Here is a 20,190-nt window from a genome sequence, read left to right as displayed (position 1 = left end):
AAAGGTGCTGTTTGCCAAACCTGGAATCTCTGCCACCTCATATGCTCATGCAGTGACAGGGTGTTGAAAGAGCTTGTATTTCAGACCCTCTATCTGAGACATTCTAACTTCTTAACTCAGCTCAACTCAAAGATTTCATCATGCCTTAGTTTAAGGACCGCATTAGAATTAAATACCAAGTTGCTGGCTCAGTGGTTGGAGCTGGAGAAGGAAGAGGCAGAGAAGAAAAGAATATACCACTCAGGACCTTAGACAAGCTACAGGCTGACGAATACTTTAGTCTGTGCTACAAGAAGGTATCTGTGTGTGGAAAGTAAAGGATGTCGGGCCTTGATCTCAACTTTGTAACTCAGGAAATCTTTTGTGTGAATGATATTTGCACATCTTAGCCACATGCATAAAACAAGGGACATGCCCATGTATCCATGGCCTTCATTTCAATTTTACAGGAACTGGCAAGAAATCTGATAAAAGCTTGAAAGCTTATTCCTCAACTAAAGCAAAGGCTAGGAAGTCAGACAAAACAGCAGGATGTGAAACTTTTTCTTCAATCGCTAAAATGAAAAACCACTTGGAAAGGAGAAAGTAGTCTATCTTGGACTTAGACCATTTAAGGGTAGTATTTCTATTTAAATTGTAACTGGAATGAACTGGCCTGAACTGGCCACATCTCTTCTCATTCCCTGTAACTGCTCAAGCACTCCCTCCCCTTTCCCAGCATTTTACACTGAATCACCCAAGAAAAAGAGCAGTAAGGTTGCATGGGGGCAAGCCAAAGAAGTAAACCTAGTCTACTGCCGCTGTTACTTCTTGCTGCCACAAGGTGTCACTTTAAAAAACTGATCCCCAGCCACCTAACACAAGATACAGGTTCATTGCTGATCCAGAGGGTTGCCAGAGACTGCCATGGCTCTTCCAAGCTGAACAATTCCACTCTTTCAGCGCTAGCCACCACCCCACTGACCCAGAAACCCTACATTCCTTGCCCCTAAGGGATTTCATCCCCTATGAGTGAGGAAATACATGTGATACATGCTGTTCTCTACACACAGGGGTTACTTTCCTGCATCTTCCAAGGGAAGGCTCTCTCCTTGGCTCTCTCCAGTGAGGCTGACCTCACTGACTCCAAGGGGATTCACCCTACATCTCCCCTTCTAAGAACAGTGCCTGAAATGATTCCAGGGGCCTTACCTTGCCCATTCACAGAGAGGATACCCTCTGAAAATCCAAGATGGCTTTCTGAAACCTCCCTTTAAAAGGGGAGAGGTGTTCAAATTTAATTGCTGGTGAGATAATCCACTACATCATGAATAGGCTATTTAATTCTTGAAATAGTTTATATTCATTCACTATTAAACTGTGTCATGAGAAAGCAGCTTCTGAATAAAGAGGAAGGAACAATGACTACAGTTAAATACTCGCAACCCATTTGCCCTTGATTATATAGTGGTAAATAGGAAGTATGCACTCCATCAGGGGATATTGTAGGGATGTTACCTGGGTGTGGTCCCTGACCCACAAAATCTTCAGTTTCTTCCATTTCCTGTTATGCAAATGCCTGCTTTTGTCCACTTAGGAGAACCAGCCTAAAAATATATACAAAGTACAAAGATGGGGGTGACAATAACAGCAGAAATTATACATACATAAAGCAAAATAATAACAACAACATGTAAATCTGCTTATGCTTTGTTTCCCCGACTAGATTCCAAGCTGTTAAAGTGCAATGGCCATTCTAACTTATCTTTGAATTCCTCACAATGCCTCGTATACTACATGTTGCTTTAAACATGACAAAAATCAATGTTTGACCATTGGTTTTCTTTTTTCTCTTTAATTTTTTAATGTTTATTTACTTTTGAGAGAGAGAGAGCAAGCAGGGAAGGGGCAGAGAGAGGGAGACACAGAATCCAAAGCAGGCTCCAGGTTCTGAGCTGTCAGCACAGAGCCCAACACAGGGCTCGAGCTCATGAACTATGAGATCATGACCTGAGCCAAAGTCGGACTCTTAATTGACTAAACCACCCAGGCGCCCCTGACCATTGGTTTTCAATAATAGTTGTATGTATAGAACTTTAAAATGATATTATCTGAGATCTTTAGTAACAATACACTCTAAAGTAACAATAAACCTCTAGCGATCAGAACCATAAAGTTGAAATTATATGGCTTTGCTGCTTTGGGTGCAGTATTAGTGGCCCAATCAGGTTCATTTATGTTTAGTCCCAGCAGATCTCAGCAAGAATCTGGAAGATGGATGGAATATTCTATATTTCTAGGGTTCCCTGGAGTTGCTTTGGGAACTACTGAGTGGGGAAGGAGAGATGCAATAACTAGGTTCTCTGAGTCTTTCTTGCTACCCCACTCCAATTCAATGAGGAAGACCCCTCCCCCCCCCCCCAGCTCAGGTCTATATGCAGTGCCATAGCTTAGGGCATCTGCAAGGGTTGGGGGGTTGGGGGAGGAGAGGCACATCCAAAAGGAGAAATGTCAAATCCAACCTGTCTCCAGTCCATAGGTACACAAATTGGGCATGGAGGGAGAATGGGACCCATAGAGGCTCAGAACAGAGGACATTGGGTAATGATATGCTACCCTGGAGTTTCTTTGTCTCCACGCACAGAGGAGAATTTGAGCAACACAGTTGGGGAGAGCCCCAAAGTGCTTCCTCTCCTTACCTGATGTTGCTGTTTGGATCACTCACCCATGTACTTCAAAAGCAGAGAGTCACTGGCCCTTCTGAGAAATGCAAAATCCCACCTGATCTGTCAACTGCCACTAAACCCATAGGCTGTTAGAGAGATTATGCCTCATTTACATATTAACTCCAAATGAAAATCACAGCTCCTCAGTCAAAACAGCCTCTTATTCTTAGTTTGGCTGGTGGATATTAACTGGCCAAATGGTTTCTGTACTTGGTGGGTGTTGGCTGGATGTGGTGTGAATCCCTACTGTGTGCAAGGTCCTGAGCCTTAGGCAGATTTCCTCATCTCTTCATTCCTTATCTTGACGCTCCCTCTCAGACCACCCCAAACTCCTTACAGTTCTCCAAGACAGGGCGTCCTATTCCATACATTTTAGCATAGACTGTTCTCTCTATGTGGGGTACTCTTCTGCTCTTCTCGGCGAATTCCTACTCTTTAAGATCCTGTTTTATCATTTTCTCTGTGAAACTGTGTCCTGATTCCCAAATCTTTCCCTTCTTGTGTCACCACTGCTCCAAGCACATCTCTGTTACCATGCTTCCTTGTCCCTTTTTCCTTTCTGAACCATGAGCTATCTGAGGTCATACCTACATTTGTTTCAATGTTGCATTTCTATCAGGAAGTGCAATGACTGACAACAATTGGTGAATGAATGAATAAATAAAATAATGGATGGGAAGCTCTTGATGAGATTCTAAACCAAAGGATGTTTAAAAACCAAATCAGTTTTTATTCAGTTTTTGTTTAAACCATGTTAGTTTTTTATATAATTGGAATCCTGGCTTAAGAAATAAAGGGGAGAGTGGGAAGACAAGGACAACATCAACAGGGAAGACGACTTCATAGGAACCACGAAAGCTGAACTTGAAGAAGGAATGACACAGGCAAAGGCAGAAGACGGGGAGAAGACCTCATAGTGGTCTTCAAATACACTACCTTAGAGGTGCATATAAAATTCATTAGAAAGTAATGACTTTTCTGCCACTAAATGTGTCTGAACCTATACCGGAATGACCACTTAATAATGGCATTAGACTAGATGAGCTTGAAGGCCTCTTCAAATCCCAGATCCTATATTCTTACTTGAAGTGCTCACCAGCAAAGCTGGCAGTGGAAGTCCTCTATGAGGTCACAAAAATTCACGAGAGCTGCAAGCGGTTCCTGGTTTGTAGTGCTGAGTTGGAAATGCCAAACCACATCAAGATCTAGGTGAGATAGGAAAGCAAAGGATAGATGAGCTATAATGTGTGTAAGTATATGGTAATGCCTATCAATAACTTTATTTTTCTTTACTTTTTTTTTTTTTTTTTTTGGTGTTCATTTATTTTTGAAGGAAAGAGAGAGCGTGAGAGGGGGTGTGGCAGAGAGAGAGAGGGAGACACAGAATCCGAAGCAGGCGCCGGGCCCTGAGCTATCAGCACACAGCCCCACATGGGGCTCAAACTCACAAACTATGAGATCATGACCTGAGCCAAAGTCGGACACTTAACCGACTGAGCCACCCAGGGACCCCAACGTTTTTTTTTTTTTTTTTTTAAATAGACTCTACACCCAATGTGGAACTCAAACTCACAACCCAGAGATCAAGAGTCGCATGCTCTACTGACCGAGCCAGCCAGGCACCCCCCCATCAATAACTTTAGACACAGAGCTAGGAATTACCCCTAAGAAAGAAAGAGATCTGTTGTTTCCTGAAATCAGCAGCTCAATGAGCCACAGTCACACAAAACATTAGGCACTGTATCATAGAGATCACTGAAAACAAAACAAAATGTGTGCTCCTATCAATAGACAAATGCACTGTAGACCTCCAGGGCAACTTGTGTTCTGGTAGCCAAAATCCAGGAAGAAATAGTGGAGTCAGATGAAGTCCAAGAGGACTAAGAAGTTGATAAGTGTTACTACCATACGAACAGTGAGAATAAGGCCCTTCAATCTGAGACAGTAGTAGATTTAGAAGAGAAGCAGACATGTTCACCAAATCCTGGGCACTGGTTTTGGCTGCCATTGGGGTCACAGAAACTTCAGTTCATCTAACGTCATTTATTAAGTCAACTGTACACAATGGCCAGCAAGGGCTGTTAGCATGTAACTATCTGGGTTCGGGGTGGGCTTAGCTGCACACAGTGGGGACACACCAAACCATGAGCCTCCCATGCAGGAGCATCTATGGTACATGAGTAATCTGTGATCCCTAACTGAAATTTGGAGAAATTGAAAATTATCTGAGGTGTGCTTGTGGTTCCTTCTGCCAGTGTTCAAAGATTGGCAGAAAGGGACCATTTAATCAGCAAACTAAGACACAGGAAAATGGAAAGAGATAACTAACAGTAGGACTGAGAAAGTAGAATGAAGGGAACAGCAGGCACTTAAAAAGGAAAGCTTATAAACAAATATTTCAGTGAATAGAGTAGTGTGGTACAGACACTCTGTACATAGTCACTGAGCTAAACTAAATGATGGTAGGAAGGGCCATAAACTGCAAATCAGGTGTGGAAAGTACAGTGCTGGCTTTGCCACCAGTCAAAAGAGCTGTAAGACTTCAGAAAAGTTATTTTATCACCCTGGGGCTTAGTTTTCCCACCTATAAATGAGAGTTGAACAAGTCCTTAAACCATGAATATTCTCTGATTTAGTTGGATGCCAAAAGGATTAAAGTTCTTATTTTAAAATGTCACCTGCCATTGACACCAAGACCATACCAATGATTAGGGCTCCTATGTAATCAAAAGTAGCACAAGGAAGGTGTCTCTAATTTCAGGTTCATTTCACTTTCAGGAGCCAATGACCCATGGGTGCATAGTCCTTCCTCAGATTATGTAGGGATCCACTTTACCCCAAGGAAGGGCAGTAACGGTGGTTGTATTTTGTGAAAATTTGGCTTCTGTGGAGAAGCAATAGAAAGGAGTCCAAATTTATTGCTCACACAGGCGAGGTATTCACCTGTGGTTTATTTCACTTGTATTTCAACTATGCGGTTAGCACTTAAGTTTTGCTTTTAGTACGTATTTACATTCATGTGCACTGAGCCTAAGAATAGCATCTTTTAAATGAGACTCTGCATATTTAGCTAGATATGGGAAGGTTGCACAGAATGCATTTCCTGTTAAATAATTATGATTTTTGACAGTTATTTTTGCTACTTCCACTCCTCCTTTCTTCTGTTTGTACTTGCTTAATGTCTTTTTTTCTTAAAGAAACGTAACAGAGGTGACACAAATGTAACAGTTATTCCTGTACTAGAACAGCTTCATATAGTGTAATTAAATAAAGAATGCTCCTAAGCCCCTTATTGTAGAGATATGGACACTGAGGCCCAGAGAGGGGAAGGAACTTGTCCAAGGTTGGAGTGACTCCAAGGTCAGTGTTCTCGTCCTCCCACCAAGCAGCCTCTCATAGATACTATTTAAATAAAGCCTCTGGAGCTTAAGAGTGGAGGGAAGGGTGCTCACAAATGAGGGGCTCCTTCAAATACATGACAAAAGCATTTTGGGAATGAAAGCTGTAGAGTAGGACTGAGAGTAGCTACTTGATAAAAATGTACTTAGGACTCAAACTGAAGGTACTGCCTGAACATTGTTCAGTGCCCTCAGAAGTAAAACAAGACTGTGTGTGTGTGTGTGTGTGTGTGTGTGTGTGTGTGTGTGTGTGACAGAGAGAGAGAGAGACAGAGAGAGAGAGAAAGAGACTGAATAGTACACTTTCACTGAATTCCTTCTGTGTCTAATGCAGAATTGAATGTGTTTAAGAATTCCAAACATCCTGTTCTCTTCCTCTAGCTCTTTTCCTTCAGTCAGAATCTCATCTCACCCTACCTTGCTTCACATCATTAACCTTTCCTACATGATTCTTGTTTTCCTTTTATTTCTGTCTGTCCCCCAGCCCCACCACCCAAGGGAGCTCTAATGGGAAAAAAAAAAAATCAAAATGCCTAACCTAGCAAACTTCCTTTATGGGGTATTATTATCATCAACTGGTTTATTCCCTACTTTTACTGAATGTGCGAAGGGCTTGGTACATAGTAAGCACTGAATAAATATTTGTTGAATGAATGAAGTGTATCTTTTAAGTGTATCTTAGGTGGTAAGATTAATAGGGGCGCCTGGGTGGCTCAGTCGGTTAAGCAGCCGACTTCGGCTCAGGTCACGATCTCGCGGTCCGTGAGTTCGAGCCCCACGTCGGGCTCTGTGCTGACAGCTCAGAGCCTGGAGCCCGCTTCAGATTCTGTGTCTCCCTCTCTCTCTTCCCCTCCCCCGTTCATGCTCTGTCTCTCTCTGTCTCAAAAATAAATAAACATTAAAAAAAAAAGATTAATAATGGCAGCAATTACATTCATTCATACATCTATTCAAATAATTGCTGAGTGTCTATTACGTGCCATGCACTGTTCTGGGTGCTGGTAATACATCAGGGAACAAAATGGGGAGGGTGTTTGCACACACAGGGCTTACATTCCAAAATGTAATGGACATTACTCCGGATTTGGAGTCAGAATGCCTGAATTTGGGGATCACACTCCAGGGCTTCAATGTAACACTGATCAAATCACCTACCCCTCTTAGAAAATTAGAATATAAAGATACCTGTATCAGGAGTTCACTGGATTAAATATAATACATACCCGGATTAAATGTAATATTGTATGCACAGTTGGTCTGCAGGCACTTCAGCATGTTTACAAATATCGTTTATTTTCAGAATATTTGGTGAAGACAGTTAAACTAGAAGTCAGTACTAGTATTCACCTGGGCCAAGTCTCTAGTTTTGAGGGTACATATGCCACCTTAACTGATGAACTGACTCCATTCTTGTCCACACTGATCAATCACCTTGTGAGTTCTAACTCATCATCCTTCAAGAACCCTTGGTGAAGGTCTTGTCCTCCTCCCACTGGGGGGTGGGCTGGAGTATGAAATAAGGAAAAGGAGATTCTTAATAAACTTATGGAATGTTGGTGACATTTAGGATTTATTTCCTTTCTTTTTAAGTTTTAAGTACCTTTAGTATTGGCAACACGTCGTAACCACTTATTGGACATTGCACTGCTCTTCCGAACTAGATACGTGCCAAAAAAGCAATTTAAACACATTAGCTCAGAAGCAAAAGTGAAACAAGGGCCTTCGAACCCCCAAAGGACAAGAGTTATATTTTCAGCATTAATACACGAGCTAATGTGTGCAACCTGAGAAGCACAGCCCCCAGGGGTAGCTATGGTAAAGGAGTTATTGGATTGCATGATTTTTTCCTTCCTTCTCCCCTGGATGAATAGGTAAGTTAAAGAAGCAGATATTTTCATAATGTGCCTTATCAGGTTCTAACAAAATGAATTCAAATCCTCTCATATTGCTCCCCCAAGCTTGCCAAAGCTAATGAGGCATAAGATGACATTAATACTACCCCTAATGATGACTGATATTCCTGTGTTTCTGGAAGGGAGAAAATTTAGTGACTGGCCTGAGATCATACCCTTATGTAAAATTCAAGCTAAAACTTGATTTTCCAGATTCTAGTTCATTGGTCTTTGCATTAGCCTTAAAGTTCACTTAAACCAACAAAGAAAGTAAAACCCACTTTCCTTCATGAAAAAAAAATTACTTTAAGAAGATTAAGAGAGGGAGAAGAAACAAGTCTTCCATACAGAAAAATTCCAAATAATTTATGTAGATACTCTACCCTCGAGGACAGGGAGCATAACTCCCCACTCTTTATGTGTGGGCTTTGCAGAGTGACTTCTTTCCAAAGAGGGCAGTATGGAAGGAAGGGAAAAGAGGAATTTTCCAGTAGAGAAACCTGACAGACATGCCTCAGCCAGGTGATGAAGGTCAACATTAACAGTCATAGATCATGCTGTCTGTATGTACCCTGATGTGATCTGATGACAGCAGCACTTTAACTCTGGGATCTTCCTCCCGTAAACCCATCACTCCAGTCCAATCATGAGAAAAGCAGACAAAGTTCAATAAAGGTTAATTCTACAGGTGATCTGACCACTACTCCTCAAAACTATCAAGATCATCAAAGCAAAGACAGTCTGAGAAACTTGTCACAGCCAAGGGGAGCCTAAGGAGACATGACCACTACCTGTAATGTGTGTCCTAGAACACAAAAAGGACAACAGATAAAAACTAAGAATATCTGAATAGAGTACAGCCCTTAGTTTATATTAATGCTATTGATATTTGTTCACTAATTGTGACAAATGTACCAGACTCACGTAAGATAAGAGAGGAACTTGGGTGTGGGTTATAAGGGGACTCTCAGTACTATCTTCTCAATGTTTCGGTAAATCGAAAGCCTGTTTCTTAAATCAACCATAAGTTACAGCATAAATTACATAAGAAATACAACTTACCAGATGTCACTTTATCTGCTTCAGCTCTAGGAGTCCACAAAGGATATGGTAGCCGTTTCTTTGCCTTGGTATAGCTATGTGAAACCAGCTGGGGTATATACCCTTTGTGGCCACAGTCACAAGCCAAATTCACCCAAGCAGAAGTGAAACTGATTTGCCATTTGAGGGTTATTTATGACAATCTCCTCCTTCAGAAACTGATTCACGCTATTTTCCCCTTTCATTTAAACTTGAATTGTGTGTGAATTGGGGAATCTTACATTCTTCTCTGCAAGCAGGCAGATATTAGTCATTTTTATTCTTTCTAAATAAATTGCACCATCAACCCTGCAGCATCCTTTCTTTGAGGAGGAAACTTATTCTGATGGATCTAACTTACTTGAGCAGTTAGGAAAAATGCCCCAGTCCCAAGAGAGACAATGCACTGGTTCCCACACCCCCAAACACAAAGACAACTGGGTAAGATGGATGACGTGAGATGGTAAAGATAAACCGATTCTTTATAACAAAGTCTTGCAACTCACCAAAACCCAAACAACGCTAGGTTGTTTGATTGCAGAAATAAGTGTCACAGTTTTTACAAAAAATTTTTTTAAATATTTATTTTTGAGAGAGAGAGAGAGAGAGAGAGAGAGAAACAGAGCGCAAGGGGGAGGGGCAGAGAGAGAGGGAGACACAGAATCCAAAGCAGGCTCCAGGCTCTGAGCTGTCAGCACAGAGCCTGATGTGGGGCTCGAGCTCAGGAACCATGAGATCATGACTGAGCTGAAGTCAGCTGCTCAACCAACTGAGCCACCCAGGCGCCCCTGTCATACAGTTTTAAAGAACTCTTTCTGGAACTTAATTTTATATTCATATTTTTTAAACCAGAAAAACAAATATTTAAAAAGTGCTGTCCAATGGACAAGAAAGTAGAACCTACTCTACTGTATTTGGCAACCCAAACAATCACATCAAGTATAGGGAAAAAGCTATTTTTTTTAACCTTCAGCTTCAGGTTACGTTTGACCTTCAAAGGCGGACTCAGTTGTTACTAGGATAATTCTCAGTAACTGTAGGTATTTTTTATTCCAAAGTGGGGATTCAGAAAGAAAAGAAGTCAACAAGAATTATAAATAAATATTTAGACTGTGATCTCAAAAGTTGTTTTGAACTTTTAGCAAGATGATATACCTCGTCCATAAGAAAACCATAGAAATACCAGTATAAAGCTCAAAGCAAAGAAAATCAACGTGACTATCATCATTAATGTTGGATCTTTACTTCTCTTTCTGGGCAAAATTACACCTTAATCTTCTGTTCATGTCACATATGCTTAGCTCTCCCCCTACTGGCTGTTTCTTTGCTTCAACAGTTAACCGTATTCGAAATCAGAGGCACTACTAAAATACCTAATGACTAAAATTAATTTTGATCATTTTTAAAGCTTCTTGGGTTTCTTTATGGTGGTCCTTGATATCTGTATTGGACACCTGAATGCTAGGTCTGTTAAAAGTGTGGGGAAGCTACCAGGCTGCATTTTCATTGAATTCACTGGAAACACTGAAGCAATTGAAAGAAAACTTCCATCAGAATCTATATTCAGGTGCTGTGCCTTCCTGTTAATAGATGAACTATCGAGGCACCCATTAAAAGGGAATCCCTTCCCCTGTGCACCAGATTCCATCCCTTCTCTCCAACTGCAGTGCTAAGAAGAGTACCTTCCTCTTGTAATTCATTAAATTTTCACTCTTGGGGCGCCTGGGTGGCTCAGTCAGTTAAGCGTCCGACTTCAGCTCAGGTCATGATCTCACAGTCCGTGAGTTCGAGCCCCGTGTCGGGCTCTGTGCTGATAGCTCAGAACCTGGAGCCTGCTTCGGATTCTGTGACTCCTTCTCTCTCTGCCCCTCCGCGTCTCTCTCTCTCAAAAATAAATAAACATTAAAAAAACATTTAAAAAATTTTTCACTCTCCATTGGATTATTCCCATTGACATAAAAACTGGATGTTATTTATTGTTTTAATAAACACTTCCTTTGACACCATTTTCTCATCCAGCTACAACCCCATTTCTCTGTACTTCTTGAAGGCAAAATCCCTCAAGAGTTGTGTAAACTCACTCTCTCAAATTTCTCCCCTCTCAATCTACCATAAACCTTCTATAGTCAAGCCTTCACATCTACAGTTTCATAAAACTGTTCTTGTCAAAGTCTCCATTGATCTTAGTCAATTTTTGACCCTCGTCTGACTTGATCCTTCAGCAGCCTTTGACCCAGTAGATCACTCCCTCCTCAACACACTTTCGCTTGTTTTCCAGGTAACCGCACCTCTCTTAGTTTTCTTCTAAACTCCTTGGGGGCACCACTTCACCTTCCTTTGCTGGTTATTCCCCTTCTCAACCTGCTAGGATTAGAATGCCCCAAAGCTTTGTCTTTAGTCTTCTCTTTCTTTTCTACATTCACCTTGTTTCATAGCTTTAAATTTCACCTATATACCTATAACTCTCATTTGGCACGTACAGCCTGAACCTTTTTCATGCCTTACTGCTAACTAGGCATCCCAAATACAACATATCCAAATTGACCTCCTTACACCCCCCTCAAAACCCCACTCTGCCTACAGATTTCTCCGTTTCAGCTAATGGCAAGTATATGGTTCCAGTACCTTGATCCAAAAGCTTGATGTTGATGTCTTTATTTCTCTCACATCCCATATCTGGTCTGTCGGGAAATCGTGTTGAAATCTCCAAAATATTTTCAGAATCTGAACACTTATCACCTCCACAGCTTACTCCTCCGATTCAAGTTACAATCATTTCTAGTCTCGTTCAGTAGTTCCCAAACTTTGCTGCACATTGGACTCACCCAAGGATCTTTAAAACATGACTGGCTCTACCCCTTGATATTTAATTTAGTATGGTATGTGATCTGGGCACTGGAATATTTCACTACTCTCTAGGTGATTCTAATACGCAGCCAAGCTTGGGAATCTCCAGTGTAAATATGATAATAGCCACCAGGCCCTGGATTTAGTTTACACCACACTAGCGGGCTCATCCTCGCACTATCTCCCACCGAGGTTCCAGCCCAGCCTCCCTGGAGGAGGAGGACCCTGGGCTCAAGTACCCTTATTTAGAGCCATCCCCATTCACACTCTCATTTTCCTGCCATCTATGCAAAAGACACCAAGAGACTGCCAAAAAGTTCGAGAGTAAGGGTAGGCTACCTTAAAAACGCAATAGATAAAACGGAGCCTCTCTAAATAAGCCTGGCGTAGCCTCTGTACATAAGCACTGTCCGGCCGCTCTACTGTCCAGGTCGAGCTTTCTAGCGCCCATGCGCTCCTCGGCGTTTAGAGGATCCCACTCTACAGCCTTTAGATCCGAGGCAGGAGCAGCTTGGGCTGGAGATTTTCTCCGCCTCCTGCAGCTGCGCGAGCCGCCGCTGGGGGGCGGGGCGGGCCTCTGCGCGCGCCGTCTTCTGGGAACAGCTTTACGATATGTTGAACGTCGTTTTACGACAGGCTGGGGTTGCTTTGTGGCTGTCAACTTTGCCTGAGGTCTGAGTTGTTAGCCACGGTGTGTGTGGTAGCAGCTACGACTACCGCGGAGAAATGAGGCAGAAGCGGAAAGGTGCGGAAGGGAGGGAGAAGCGGGCGGGTTTGCGGGGTAGTAGGGGAGGGGCGAACACCTTGGCGGTCAGGTGCTGAAAGCAGTTTTTCCCGCGGGAATCCTCTGCCTCAGCCAGTCGCTCTGCCACCTTAGGGTCAGTCTGTGTGTCGGCTCCAGTCCTCTATCTTCTCGTTTTACATATTGTGCGTTTTAAGCTAGCCTGCCGTTACTCTGTTCTTTTTTGGCAGTCACTTGGTGTCTTTTACTTAGATGGCAGGAAAAGCTTTATTCCAAGGTATGCCTTACAAGGAGTCAACGTGGTTGGTCGATTTAACGTGCTCTCGGGTCTCTTAATTTGCTAAGATTTTATGGTACGTTTAACCTGTTGTTGTTTTAGTTAAAAAAAAGAAAGAAAAAAAGAAAGAAAGAAAGACTCAGTCCTTGGTTGTCTGTGGGACAGTCATACAGTTCTTCCCGATTTATATTACCTCCTGAATTGGCCGGGAGCAATTCCGTCTTTCGTTTTCAACAGGATGGAGTCAAATTTCAAGTATTTTCTCACAAGTTCTAAACTTGTCTCTGTACGCTCAGTTGAGCAGTCTAATAATGATTGGTGGTTGCCATAGTAAAGGCTATTTATTGAGCCTTTGCTAATAATTCTGAAGTTGGTATCATTTCCCCTTTACAGAAGAAGCAGCTGAGATTCAGAGTTAAGTAACGTTCCCAGTCCAAAATTATACATAGGAATTGGAACTGATGGTCAGACTGTGTGCACCCAAAAAACCCACAGTTTTTTGTTTGTTTGTTTAAATCTTTATCACTATGGCTTTGGGCATCAACTGCCATTTCTGGGAACAATTCCAAATGTCCAGGTTACCTTCAGTTGTCCTGTGGCATCAAACTACATGTCCCAAATCTTCTTCCTCTGCCTTGCTCCTCTGTCTGTCAGGCCAGACCGCTTTACACTCTTCACCTGTCGCTAAGTCCTGCCTCCTGAAATAGTTTATTAGTCATCATTTTGGCCATCATCATCCTAACCCACCTTCGTCAATAACTAGTATCTGACTAGTACTTTGGCTTTCCTATAATGTTATTTCAGTTGATTCTTACAATAGTCTTGTCAAATATGTATTGTATTACCCCAATTTTGCAGGCAAGGAAATGGGGGTACAGAAGTCATTGATCTTCCCATTATCGCATAACCAGTGAGTGTTGGAGGCTGGGAACAGGAACCTATTGTCCAAGTGTTTTTACTTTAAATCTTTGTGGGTTATTTTTTCATTGTTGCCTTTCTAGAGCCTTTTACTTAATATGTATTCTTTTCACCTTCTGAATCATTTTTGTATCATTTTCTTTGTATACTTATTTTTTTAAACACTACTTTCCTCTTTTTACTGCCAGACTTGAGGTTATATAATTATCCAGTCCATTTAAACGACTTGCCTAGTAGTCAGCATACCCTGTACTATGTTTTTTATTGAGCCTTGTCAGAAAGGCTATATTCTAGTTAGGCAACACTCCTTCACACAAAGGTAGGTAATTCCTGTACCTGGCACTGTTCCTTCTGGATTGCCCTCTGTTTTGCTTGTCCACTTTGCCCTTTCTTCAAAGACCCCCATGCCATTTCCCCCATAAAGACTTTCCTTACTAATTTACTTCTCTAGTTAAGTTTTGATATACTCAAGAGCTATACAATTCGTTTTTAAAATCTTTATGTCTTGAATCTCCTTTTCCTCTCCAAATTAATTATTACATAGTGTTTCAATATATTAAACAGGTGAAAGCCGAGCTACTTTGGCTTAATGAAGAAAGAAGCCCTCCCTTTCCTTCCTCTCCTCCTTCTCCCCCTTCTTCCATCACCACCATCATCAATCTTCTATTACATGTCCTTGCAGTGCCTTTTTTGGCACTCTGGAGTGCTGAATTACATGATTTGGAAAGCATTTAGCCTTTGATTGTACATGGACTTTTTTCTCTCACGTTGTGTTAGCTTTGCTTCATTAAATTAGAGGCAGCTTGGTACAGTGAAAAAAAAGCGTGGAAGTTGTGGAGAAAACACCTGGATTTGAGTCTTAACTATGCCGTTTACAATGACATCTTAACTTCCCTTAATTTTTAACATCTGTAAAAGGGGCTAACAATGTCCACCTTGTAGTGTTGTGTGGTTTCACATGAGATAAAGTAAATGAAAGGGCTCCATAAATGCCAGGGCTTTCTCATCTGTAGTTTTTTCTGATGACTCAATCATCTTTGCACGTGCAACTAGCTTTCTCTACAGGCTAGAAGTATGTTTGCTGGCAGTTCCCAAGCTGCAGTCTCACAGCTTTTATCACTGAAGAGAGACTGGCAGTTTTTGCCTTGAGAAAGGAGCTCAGATTTGCCTGATCTGGAGAGGTGCCCATCCTTGCACCAATCAACCGTAATTGGGATGGGGTCAAGTAAAAACATGTCAGTTTCTGCTATTGCCTTTTTGATGAGAACAGAAGTGTCGGTTGCCAGGAGGTTGTGATGGTGAGCAGACTATATCTTAGAGATGCATTAAGATCCCTGTACAAGTATAGAACTAACATCCTTTGTATTACAAAGTAGTATTGCATTGCTTTGTAATATTACTTCTGTGGATACCTGGATTTGAGTTTCACTGTTACCCCTTGGTAGCATTTTCACAAAACAAGCAAATATTTCTGTTCTATCTACTGCATTCTATTCTGAGAGTAAGATGAAGTAATGCATCCAAAGGTAGTTATAATTATGGAGATAAAGGGAAGTTATTTTAACCACTTTGGTGCTTTCTCATGCAACTAGGTTCTGACGTTTTTATAGTATATGTGCTTCTAGAGTGAGTTTTTCCCATATATAGGTGAAGCCAGTTTTGTTTTAATTAAAGATACAAAAGATATGATCAAACTTTAGTAGAGGTTGGTGTCTTGTAAACTTGAGCTATTCATCTGGGATGGTTGGGAAAATTTTGGAAGGAAAAAATAATTACAAAAATCTTTACTGAGTAGTATGATTTTTAACACTGTTAAATATCTTTCCAGGAGATCTCAGCCCTGCTGAGCTAATGATGCTGACCATTGGAGATGTTATTAAACAACTAATTGAAGCCCACGAACAGGGGAAAGACATCGATCTAAATAAGTAAGTGGATTTATAAAAAAAAAAAAAAAAAAAAGGCAATCCTATTCTTAGGTGGTAGGCCTTTTTAATGAAATTATCAAATACTTCTTGTTTTCTGTCTCATGTTTTAGTTTTTAGTTGAAAATTTAGCTTTCTACCCTGCCCTCATTTATGGCAAAATTCTCTCATAGCCTAATAATATTAATAGCTCCTAATATTTATTGGATGCTTACTATGGTCCAATCACTGTTAGTAGTTCATTGTCTGTATTAACTCAGTCCTCTGAAAAACTGTGTGAGGTAGGTACTTATATCACCCTCATTTGACAGATGTGTAATCTGAGACAGATTACTGTCTCAGTAATCAGCAGAGCTGAGATTTGGAATTAGATCGTCTGTCTTCAGAGCCCATGTTATCTTCTGTGCTGCATTACTTTACATCCTTGTTCTCTTCCTACTGGCTCAGAAGTAGCAGCAGCTGTCTCTCATGAAAATACTCCCTCTGAGGTCCATGATCTTTTCCTACTTTACAGCCTCTTCGACATGTTCATTTATTTCCTTTCCACAGTCACATTCAGTGTTGACTTTGCTACATCCTCAAATAAGAGTAGACCTTCATCTCTGCATCTTTTTTTTTCATTAGATATTCACTATATAGATCCGCTCTAATGAAAGAGTTTTCTCCCTGCTCTCAGGTGACTCACCAGTGATCTAATCACCACACACACATGACTTTTTTTTAAAGACTATTTTCTGTTACTTGAGATACTTCAGTGTTTTTTCACTTCCTTGGAATATTGCACTTAATAAACTTTTGCTAAAGGAGTAAATAAGTATCCTTTCTTGACTATGAGATTATAGTTTACTGATTTTTCTACCATGTGTTTAGAAGTTTCTTTTCTGTCTGTGTTGGCTATCCCCCTAATTATACGAGTCTTTTATTTCTAGTGAACATTCCTACTTTTTGTTTATTTTTGTCAGTTTCTTTAATTTAGCACATCTAAAGTAAACGCTAACATCTTAAAACCAGCCCCTACGCAGATGTCCTCTTTGCCTGATTGTGTTAACCTTCACCCAGGCTTGAAACTCTAGTGTCCTCTTCAAATTGTTTTCGTTAGGTCCAATTAGGGTTTAACTTTGCCTACTCTCTTCATCATGACTCTCCCTTTCATTTCCACTGCCAACTCCCTAACCATCTCTTTTTAAACTTAATTCTAGACTAGTGCAGTAGCTAATACTTTCAGCCTCTTTTTATCCCTTACTGGGTTAATTGTTCCTCGTTTTATCTTTTATCATGTCGTTTCCCTGTACAGAAACTTTCAGCATGTTCCCAGTGTTTATGGAATTAAGTGCAAATTCCTCAGCCCATTATGTAAAGTCTCTCCATCTGGCTTCAACTATCCCAACTTTTTAAATTTCTGTACCTTTACCCTGAAAATCTGCTTTCTGTCAGATCTACCCATATATTTTAAAATATGTGCATTCCTGCTTCACATAAGCCCACCTGTTTGCTCTCTGTGGCATCGCCATGTCTTTACTGCCTGTCTGAAGCCAACTCTTTTCTGTGCCTGTTTTCCATGACTATCTCCCCAGCACACAGTGGGATCCTTTCTTGAGCTTTGAACACATTCATTATTGTATGTGTGTTGTATCACATAGGTTTTTATCACTTACACATTTATTTTTGTGCATGCCTGTCTGCAAAATGCCAACATAGGGCATGAAACAACTATGCCTTATACTTCCTGGCATACCAAGTACTTAGGTTCTCTCTATGAATCAGGTACTGGGTTAACAGTTCTTGAAAATGATGCAAACACCTCACAATAATTTTAGATGGACTAAAATCAGAAATTAAGGTGACTGTTAGGGTTTGCTAGCAGCAAAGAAACAAGAAACCGATTCAACTGTAAAGAAAAACAAGGAATTATTAGTTGTACTAAAGGTTATTTCTAGGGATTAGGGATAGAGTTACAGTCAGGAAGGGATAAATGGATCCTCTGAAATCCTGATCATTTTCTGTTTCTTGGAGTGTAGTAACACAAGTGTTTGCTTCCTAAATTTTAAAGTGTATTTATGTTTTATGTTCTGTTGTTTATAATATTTTAGAATACATTTTAAAACACTTTTAAAAATGTATGTACCTTATTTCCTGTTTGGTTCTGCATACCTTTCCTTTAAATTGTTTTTTGATTGTTTTTATTTTTGGTCTAAGACCATGGCTTACAACCAGGCATTCTCCCCCCCTCCCCCCACCATCCCAGGGGACATTTCTCAATGTCAGAAGACATTTTTTAGTTGTTATAAAGGGAAGTGGGGTGCTGGTGAGTAGAGGCCAGTGATGCTGCTAAACATCCTACAATATAGTGAACAGTCCCTTGCAACAGAATTACCCTGATCCTAGATGCTATGGTGTTAAGGTTGAGAAAAGGGTAGAATTCTATGAAGCTGGAGCACTAATTTGAGTGAGACCTACCTTCTGTCACTATCCTGGGACCCTTTCTGTAGTCATCTTGTTTTCTGGTACTCCAGGGTAAGAAGAAGTCATTGATGCATTTTCCTGATTTTCTTCTATTGTCCTGTTGTTCAACAAATGTTAAAGCCAGTGTTGTCACCTGGTGAAAGGATAGGGGGATGACAGGAGTTGATGGTGTTATTTGTAGGTCATTCTTTTGGTAGATTGTCTTGAAATCTTATGATCTTGATAATGATGGATGCTTTACTTTCAGGGTGAAAACCAGGACAGCTGCTAAATATGGCCTTTCAGCACAGCCCCGCCTGGTGGATATCATTGCTGCAGTCCCACCTCAGTATCGAAAGGTTTTGGTCCCCAAGTTAAAGGCAAAACCCATCAGAACTGCCAGTGGGGTGAGTGGTTTGATTCACGAAACATTGGTTGCATATCTGCTCTGCCAGAAATCCTTGCCTCCGGCTAATACACAGTTAGGTGAAAATGAAGGATTTGGTTTAATAAAATTCATATATTTTAACATGTGCTACAGTAGAGACCTGTGCAGAATGTTATGAGGGCATAGTGAGGAAAAACATTTATTGTGCTTAAAGGAGTAGATGATGTTTTTATGTCCTTAAAAATATAAATTGAGGGGCGCCTGGGTGGCTCAGTCGGTTGAGCGTCCAACTTCGGCTCAGGTCATGATCTCGCGGTCCGTGAGTTCGAGCCCCGCGTCGGGCTCTGTGCTGACAGCTCAGAGCCTGGAGCCTGCTTCCGATTCTGTGTCTCCCTCTCTCTGACCCTCCCCCGTTCATGCTCTGTCTCTCTCTGTCTCAAAAATAAATAAACGTTAAAAAAAAAAAAAAAAAGTATAAATTGAGGCTTGGTGACTGTCACAATATGATAAATATTATTGGCCATTTTAAGCTCATGGCTTTCAATACAATAGATACTTGTAAAAGTTACTTTATTTATTTTTTAATGTTTTTATTTATTTTTGAGACAGAGACAGAGCATGAGCAGGGGAGGGGCAGAGAGAGGGGGAGACACAGAATCTGAAGTGGGCTCCAGGCTCTGAGCTGTCAGCACAGAGCCAGACGCGGGGCTCGAACTCATGGAGTGTGAGATCATGACCTGAGCTGAAGTTGGATGTTCAACCGACTGAGCCACCCATGCACCCCTGTAGAAGTTACTTTTAAAAGGTAGTTAATGAGGGCACCTGTGTAGCTCAGTCGGTTAAGTGTCCAACTCTTGATATTGGCTCAGGTCATAATTTCATGGTTTGTGAGATTGAGCACCGCATTAGGCTCTGTGCTGGCAGCATGGAACCTGCTTGGAATTCTCTCTCCCTCTTTCTTTGCCCCTCCCCTGCTCGTGCTCTCTTGCTCTCTCTCAAAATAAACTTTAAAAGATAAATAAATATAAAAGATAGTTAATGGTGCAAAGTCATTCTATATATGGTATTTGTGAAGCGACTAACATAATTGGGAGCTCTATAGAAATCCAGAGGAAAAGGTGGCCTGGTAGTAAAAGAGACTAGGGAAAGCCCAACAGAAAGCATGGCATTTGCTTGGCATATAAATAGTGCTCATATAAACAGAGAAGAACAGTCTTGAGTAATGGGAGCAAGGGCACAGGGAACTAAGGCGCAGATAGTGATGTTATAAGAGGTATGGTATGTGCAGGGAACAATGAGTACCTCAGACTGACTAGAGTTGATAATTCATTTGAGAAAGCAGCAGGACATTAGGTTGAAGAGTTAGTTTGGGATCAACTTATAAAAGATCTTAAATGTCCTGCAAAGTAGCTGGATAATAAGAAACTGTTAAAGATATTTGAGAAGGAGAGTGATATATGAACAAAACAGATTTTCAGAAAATTTTGTTACAAGATGTAGAGTAGCTTGGAGCCAAAAAGACCATTTAAGATACTCTTGGTTTAATCTAGGTGTGAAATGTGTTAAGAGCTGGAAT

At 41.0% G+C, this 20,190-nt stretch overlaps 2 protein-coding genes across 6 annotated transcripts in view; one reads left to right on the top strand and one right to left on the bottom strand.

Moving 5' to 3' along the window:
- Positions 1–12,473, bottom strand: part of NUGGC (nuclear GTPase, germinal center associated) — a 56,180-nt gene extending 43,707 nt beyond the window's left edge. The window contains exons 1-3 of one of the 5 annotated variants that reach the window (XM_049632384.1): positions 12,262–12,473; positions 3,789–3,910; positions 1,498–1,586 (exon numbers count right to left, since the gene is read on the bottom strand). In XM_049632384.1, the coding sequence (XP_049488341.1) occupies positions 1,498–1,540 (43 nt within the window). In that variant the 5' untranslated portion in view covers positions 1,541–1,586; positions 3,789–3,910; positions 12,262–12,473. The other 4 variants (XM_049632385.1, XM_049632383.1, XM_049632386.1 and 1 more) reach the window with 4 other exon arrangements.
- Positions 12,474–12,554: 81 nt separating this feature from the next.
- The window catches only part of ELP3 (elongator acetyltransferase complex subunit 3), a 98,524-nt gene continuing 90,888 nt past the window's right edge, over positions 12,555–20,190 (top strand). The window contains exons 1-3 of the mRNA XM_049632394.1: positions 12,555–12,667; positions 15,688–15,787; positions 18,495–18,633. Of these exons, the coding sequence (XP_049488351.1) occupies positions 12,649–12,667; positions 15,688–15,787; positions 18,495–18,633 (258 nt within the window). The 5' untranslated portion in view covers positions 12,555–12,648. The remainder of the gene's footprint in view (positions 12,668–15,687; positions 15,788–18,494; positions 18,634–20,190) is intronic.

This window comes from Panthera uncia, chromosome B1 (assembly GCF_023721935.1).
Source record: "Panthera uncia isolate 11264 chromosome B1, Puncia_PCG_1.0, whole genome shotgun sequence".
Taxonomy (NCBI): Eukaryota; Metazoa; Chordata; class Mammalia; order Carnivora; family Felidae; genus Panthera; species Panthera uncia.
The sequence above is the reverse complement of the archived record's forward strand: the minus strand, read 5'-3'. Positions and strand labels throughout refer to the sequence as shown.